General features: G+C 36.4%; 1 protein-coding gene across 3 annotated transcripts in view; it reads left to right on the plus strand.

The window, feature by feature from the left end:
* The window catches only part of LOC118901910 (apolipoprotein R-like), a 30,552-nt gene extending 24,264 nt beyond the window's left edge, over positions 1-6,288 (plus strand). The window contains exon 6 of one of the 3 annotated variants that reach the window (XR_005021495.1): positions 6,204-6,288. Coding sequence is in view for 1 of the 3 variants with exons in the window: in XM_036865745.1 (XP_036721640.1) it covers positions 6,204-6,206 (3 nt within the window). In the remaining 2 variants the exon portion in view is untranslated. The remainder of the gene's footprint in view (positions 1-6,203) is intronic. The other 2 variants (XR_005021493.1, XM_036865745.1) reach the window with 2 other exon arrangements.
* The last annotated feature ends 1,404 nt before the right edge of the window (positions 6,289-7,692 follow it).

Genomic DNA, 7,692 nt, shown 5'->3' on the forward strand with positions numbered 1-7,692 from the left:
AAATTAGTTTATTATCCTCAGTGATTTTTTATTTCTAATTAATTGTCATATTTTTACTATCTGTTAGGCAAAAGTGAAACTGGAACTGTTACCACTAATTCTGAGAAAATTAACTAGAGTCTAAAGTCATAAGTTATATGTAAAAAAGCTCTCTGTAAATGATATTTGATAAATGTAAAGTTTTATTTTTTGTAGTTTGGTAATGTTCATAAATTAATCAGCATTGAGAAGATTTGATAATATCTGTAGGACTCCATGGGGAAATGTGACTAGAACATTTTTATGTTTTATATAAATGAATATCCATGCATTAAAGGTGATTTTTTAAATTAGAAAATAGATTTCTTTTTTTCCTATGGATAATTTAAAACATATACAAAACTCCGTATACTTATTACCCAGCTTCAACAATTATCAACTCAGGCCCATTCTTGTTTTATCCATATTCACATCCATTTTGCCCACTCTAAGCTATTTAGAAGGAAATCCTTTTACTTCTGAAGATTTTAGTATGTATCTTTAAAAGCATTCTTTTTAAAAAATAATCACAAACCATTATCATATATAAAATTAAATAATAATTCTATAATATCAAGTATCTAGTTAGTGTTCAACTTTTCCTGATTGTCTTATTTATAAATGTTTTGTAACTGTTTATTTGTTCAAATTAGAATCCAAATATGGTCTACACATCACAATTGTTTGATACATCTCTTAAGTCTCTTTTAACATATAGATCCCTTCCTTTTTTTATATGATTTTTTTAATCTGAGTTAATTTCTAAGGAGGATATGGAGGTATCTTTATTTTGAAGGTTTCTTCTACAAAAAAGATGAAAATAGAGAAAAGGTTGAAAGTTAGGCAAAAGAGCCAATAGAGGATTATAAACTTCTTCAAGTGTTTGACTGAGAATTGGACCTGATGATTTTTTTACTTATTTAGTAAGTAATCACATTCTCCTGTGTGTGTGTGTGTGTGTGTGTGTCTGTGTGTGTTGTGTATTTATTCTGCCAATCTTCCATGTTCATCTTTGAATTTCTTTTTCCATTTTGACTAAGTTAGTGAAGAAATGTCACGTATCATTTATCAAGAAGTCTTGTGAGCTACTCAATTATTTTTTGGATAAACTCCTTCCTTTTCATTCCCTTAATAATTCCTTGATTGTTTATGGAATTATGTCTTTAACTCAGTCTGTTGTTTAAAACCTGTCATACTCGGATCCCAACTTTATAGCCTCTCACACTTCTCCCCCATATGATTCTTTAGCCAAATTAGCCTATTAACCAACCATAAATATTTCCATGTGTTTTTCTCCCTCTCACCCTTGCTAACATAATTCTCCCCCAATATAAAATGCCTCCCACCAGTGCAGTTACCTAATCCAATTCCAATTCCTGTCCCTAGGAGGCATTTTCCTGGCATATTTTGCTATTCTTTCTCTCTCTTCCTATAGTACGTATTTTCTGCTTTCTTTTGACATTTGCCATACTCTGCCTGGTATTTTGACTTAATTATTTATATGTTATGCCTTAGTATCCTAAAGAGATGCAAGTATGCTCCTTATATTCTCCATGGAGTTTAGATATAAGAACAACTATCTTATGTCTATTGTGTTAATAAAAATTGATTTCATATGAGGCTCAGAAAAGGCCATACTTGAGCTCTAGACTTTCTGTATAAGTAACAACATCACCTTCACACAAATATGTATTTTGGCACTACCCTTTTCAGAGGAACATGCTAAGTGTCTGTGGCATGGAGAGGTATGAAATGTGCTCCCTGCTCTCAAGATGCAAAGGTTAAAATAAAGATCTGTCCATCAATTTATCTATCTGTTGACACAGATACAGATCTGTCCATCTATTTATCTATCTGTTGACACAGACACATACACACACACACCACAATATAACTGCCAAATCAGTGAGACAGAAAATAGAATGTCATTAAGAGCACAGACTTTGGAGGCATACCTGACATACTTCATTCATTGAATGACCTTGTGTGATTTATTTGCTTAGTCTTTCTACTTATACTTTATTGATTAGGTTAGTCTGTTTCTTCATCTGTAAATGAGGATGATAACGACACTTAAATAAGTTATTTTTTTCAGAATTAAATGGAATATTTTAACTGAAGTGCTTAACACAGTACATAGGTAGATACTCCTGTTATTACTGACAAGAGTTATACAGTTCAGAGAAACCAAAGATTGTTGTGTGCCAGGGGTAGTCAGGTATGTTCACAGGTACAAGAATGTGATTTATAAGAAAAAATATTTTTTGGTCATTCAGAAAATATGTATTTGGTCTTCATCCATGGTTCCTGGCTCACAGCTCCCAAAACCCTGATAATATCCTAAGTAATGAGGACCACGAAGGTGTCTTTTGTTATATTAATGAGCTAACTTTGGGACACCACCTAAGGATGGGGGCTGGAGGTTGAATCAATTGCTAATGGCAGTTGATTTAAGTAATCATGACTATGTAATAAAGCCTCCATAAAACCCTGAAAAGATGGGACTCAGAGAGCTTCTGTATTGGTGAATACATGGAGGTGCAGGGAGAGTGGCGCCTGGAGAGGGCATGGAAGCTCTGTGCCCCTCCCACACACTTTGCCCTCTGCATCTCTTCCATTTGGCTGTTCCCCAGTTAGATCCTTTTACAATGAATCTAGTAAGTAAAATATTTCTCTGATTTCTGTGAGCTGCTCTAGCAAATTAATTGAACCCAAGGAGGGGGCTGTGGGAAACTCTGATTTATAGCCAGTTGGTTAGAAATGCAGGTAACAACCTAAACTTGAGACTGGCTTCTGAAATCCAAGGAGGAGGTTGTTGGAACCTCTAATCTATAGCCAGTCAGTCAGAAGCACAGGTGATAACCTGGGCTTGTGACTGGCATCTGAAGTGGGTATTGGGGGAAGAAGTCTGGTAGGACTGAACACTTAACTTGTGGGGTCTGACACTATCTCTGGGTAGATAGTGTCAGAATTGAGTTAAATTGTAAGACACCCAGCTAGTGTCTGAAGAATTGCTTGTTGGAAGTATGGGGACCCCCCCCATTTAAATTGGGTCCAAGAACATCACAAAGAACAAAGAAGGAGGGAACTGAATTAGATGGGGAGGAGGATCAAAGGGATGGTCAGGAGAAAAGACTCCGTATACAGACGTGGGAACACAGGGCAGACGGGAGAATGCTTTCTGAGCATGAATTTTCAATGAGAAAATCCAGGAAAAAGTTTCAGTGAGAAAATCCCAGGGTTACTATATGGCTTTAATCTTTTATTTATAGAAGATGCAAAATTATGAAAGTTTTTCCAGTCCCAATAAGGCATCTTCCCTAAAATCTCTTTCCTTAAAATTATCTGTATTTACCAATGTATGAAAATTCTCCAACAAGGTTTCATTAACTTTGATATAATGTCTTTAATACGGACTAATTCTTATTTCATTATCCAAGTAATTTAAAAAAAGTTTTCTAAGATTCTCTTCTATAAAAATTCAAAAACACAGAGGACTCTTGGGATTGGTGGATAAGGAGGTGCTTGAGGATTCTGGATTTGCACAGCCCTTATAAGTTTGCACAGAACAATGTCTCTTGATCACAAATGTTTCTTTAATAACTTCAGTTAAAAAAAAAGACTCCTCAGTTGCTGACTCTAAGCTTTATTACGGGAGGTCCTCCATGGTCCCCAAGTAGCCCATTCTCTCAACTGAGGCAGCATATTGCCAAGAGGAAACTTGGAGGATCAACTCGGGAGTGGGGGGCCGCAGGGGGACAGAACTAGTCATTCCTGCAAGAAACACTGGAACCAGTTTCTACCAACCCACCAAAAAAATGACTTCAAAGGCAACGTGGTATCACAGGAAGGGCTTGTTTTTGTGTTTGTTTGTTTTTAGTTCATTAGGCCTCACTTAAAATTCTGATTCCACAATGCACTTGTGCTGGGATCTTGAACAACACTCATAACCTCTACAAGATTCAGTATAGTAAGTTTATGTGATTACCTTCATCTGTAATATCCCTGTGTTGCAATCTTAATTAATTAAGATTACTTCATCTTAATCTTAATCTCAAGTTCAGGTCAAAGACTAGTTCCTCTGTGACTTCTCCTCTGAACTGATTCAAAAGCCTTCTCTCCTGTCCTCATTTGGCTTCTCTTCTCTTATGGAATCTCATAAAAACTTCTATGACCTCTTTGGGTTTTTTTTGTTGTTGTTGTCTGTTGTTTGTTTTTTAATTGAAATATAGTTGATTTACAATGTCGTGTCAGTTTCAGGTGTACAGCACAGTGATTCCGTTTTCAGATTCTTTTCCCTTATAAGTTATTACAAAATATTGAGTATAGTTCCCTGTGCCATAGAGGAGATCCTTGTTGTATCTATTCTATGCCTTCTTTGAATGACCGTAGCACTTGTTGTCTGTATCATTTTTATGCCTGTTGTGGCTTTGTGACTGAACATGAAATTTTTCTATTTGTTCATGTCCTGGCCCTTCCTTAAAAATGTGTTCATTTATCTATTTCATATTTATTGACTACATCTTAGACACTGTGTTAACGGCTGGTTCTAGATGTTAGTAAAATATAGACCTTCCTGCTCAGAAGGTCACAGTATTTGTGGGAAAACAAAAAAATGAACAACCTATGTCTCAAAGAGCTTTGTACTTCCCAAAGAAAACACACCTAGTAGGTACAATAAATATATGTATCATATGTAAATGTATAAATAGTTAATGGGATTAAAAACTAGAGATAACTGCTTTTCGATTCTGAGGAAATGATGATTATATTTCACCAGGAGCTCAATACCACTCTGAGAATGAGGGCTTAACCCCCGACCTGACTCACTGCATTGCTTTCCTATATAAAAATACACAAGTCTGTACATACGCTCTAGAAAAAGGCTTATCTGGCATGAATTTCAGATAGCAAGAAGAAAAATTCAAGAGTTTCAGAGAAGTATCCAGAAGCTCAGATGATTGTCTGGCACTAATACAACTTGCTTGACAGGAAAATAGAGCTGTAAATCTCACAAAATTAGATGATCTTTTAAGAATTTCAAAACCTCTTGCCATTAATTGGAAATCCTAGAAAAAAAGCTTCTTTTAAAATGTACTGATAATATGCTTTACAGCTTAATATTCAGCAGCCTATGTTTTGGCTAAGTGAGCGTCAGGAAAGAAGGAAACTTGTGGTTTAGATCCATTTACTCTGGAACTTCTGGTCAAAACGTCTACTTCTGTGCTCAGCCATCTTGTCATCTGTACAATGGAGGCAACTCTAAGAAAACATAGTTACAGAGATGTTGCACAGCTTCATGTGTCATTGTCTTCATTTGTTTCAGAAAACCAATAACATCTAAGCTACGACTGAAAGAGTGCAATGTTATTTGGGGTCATCTAGTGCAGCTCTGTCAAAGTAAAGAAAAGGAAAGGGGCCTAGAATAACTATAATTTTCCCAAGAGGACACAATTATTTTATGGTAAATCTGGGACAAGAACCCTGATCTCTTTGATCCCATTCCATTGTTCTTTCATTGGGTTCTGAACAACCCAGTGAAAGAAAGAGAAATAAAACTCCTATGTGCTATGTCACTGGTACAGGACTTGGCAAGATTGGAATTGGAGCACTACATATTAAGAGGTATCTGGGAAATTCTTCAAACTAATTGAGATATATACCAGGTACATAGAAAACAGTATGTTTTCTGAAGATGATTTTGTGGTATGAACAGAACTGTTAACTGAAGGTGTGTGTGTGCTGCAGTTCCAAACAGGATGGGTGAATTCTTGTTTTCTGGCACCTTGAAGACTCCACCCCAACATACACATTAAAATAAAATTAACATTTCAACTGGGTCATATTTAATTCTACATGTTCTTGTAAGTCAGCAAAATATTCCATATATCATTTAAGTTGTCACTTACTTTCTAACTTGATTTTTAAATTCTAAAAGTCTTTCCAAACACAAAACAGAGGTTGGAAAATGGTGTATGGGAAGCTGCAGAGATGAAGTAAGCGTATTTCATTCAGCATAAAGATGAATATCCAAACAACTTCTTCAGAGCCGAAAGTGTCCAAATCCACTATCTTCATTTTGTAGTCAAGGCTTCCGGAAGAATATGCTAATGGATTCTTAATTACCCAAATGCCCCATATCTGTTTCAGTAAGTATCATTATATATTATGGAAATTTTTCTCAGTGACAGAGAAAGACATCCTGGCTGAACATCCCCCTGCCCATGACACAGAGATGATGGGCTCAAGCTATCTTGAAGGCGCTGGAGCCTACTTTATCCGTTATTAATATTAATGGAGGACAAAACCTAATATTCTGTTTGCTCTGTATTTGTTAAATCACTTCTTCCCTTCATTAAAATGGATGGCCCATAATTGAGTCTGTAGTGTGTGTATCATTGGAAACTGAACAAACTTTTGTTGGTTTTATTAATGTCATAGGTTTCTAGGAAGGGTCTACTCAATAACTAAGTCTAGTTTCACAGTTACAAATAAATTATAATGTAACTTTGAATAAACTAAGCTCATCATAAAGGAAGGATACTGATAGTTGCTACTACCCCTTCACTGAGGGGCTCTTGTAAAGCACTAAATAAAGTAACAGAGGTGTATATGCATGCATATATTTTCAATGATATTTGTACACACTTAAAAAGAACTCTACAGAATGCATTATAAAACTCTTGATGCTGTGTGTCCCTAGTTCCCAGCTCTCTCATTAAAACTACTTAAATGAACAAAATCGTACCTATTCGGATAGCTATCAGAGTACTCCAAATACTACTTCTTGCAGTACCCTGTCCCAACCATTTGCCTTCCTCTTCCCATTAGTCCTCAATTCAGAAACCCCGGAGATTTGTTCATTAATTTATGAACATATTTCTTCATTCAGCCAAGAAAATTGATTGATCCCTTACCAAATTTCAGGCACCATTCTTCAGTATGTTTGATAGGCATGTTCAGGAAACACAGCAGTGATTAACACAGATGAATATACCCTCTCTCGAGCTTAGGGGGGAGACAAAAGTAAAGAAGCAAATATAAAATCATAAGTATAAATAGGTAAATAGAAATTAAATAAATGGATAGAATAACTAGTATATCAGGTAAGTGCTGGAGAAAAACAGCAAGCAAGGAAGGGAGATGGAGATTGTTAGCTGGTAGGAGGAGGCTGCGATCTGAAACTAAGTGATCAATGAGGGCTTTCTGGGGAAGATAAAATTTAAGAGGGAGCAAGGAGTATATCTGGGAAGTGAATAGTACAAGCAGAGGGAACAGTCAGATGGAAAACCAATGAGGCAAGAGTAGGCTTGGAGTATCCAAGGAGCAGAAAGGATGTCAGTGTGTGGAAAACAGAGGGAGCAAAGTGGAGAGGAGAAGGAAACAGTCAGAGAGGAAACAGAGGCCCAGATTTCTAGGGCTGTGGAGGCACTTTGAGGACTTTGCTTTACCTGTGAAGAAGCCATTGAAGAGACTTGAGTGACATGATCTGACTTATGTTTTACCAGGATCTCTCTGGATGCCATGTTGATTAGAGACTGTAGGAGAATAAGGACAAGCCCCAGAAGACCAACAGTTTATTCAAAGAAGTGATTTACTCAAACATGGTCCCCCTCCTCAGTGAGGACGCAGAGCAGGGATCGGCAAATACTGGCCACAAATCATATCAAATCA

The sequence above is a fragment of the Balaenoptera musculus genome, chromosome 1 (genome assembly GCF_009873245.2).
Source record: "Balaenoptera musculus isolate JJ_BM4_2016_0621 chromosome 1, mBalMus1.pri.v3, whole genome shotgun sequence".
Classification (NCBI taxonomy): domain Eukaryota; kingdom Metazoa; phylum Chordata; class Mammalia; order Artiodactyla; family Balaenopteridae; genus Balaenoptera; species Balaenoptera musculus.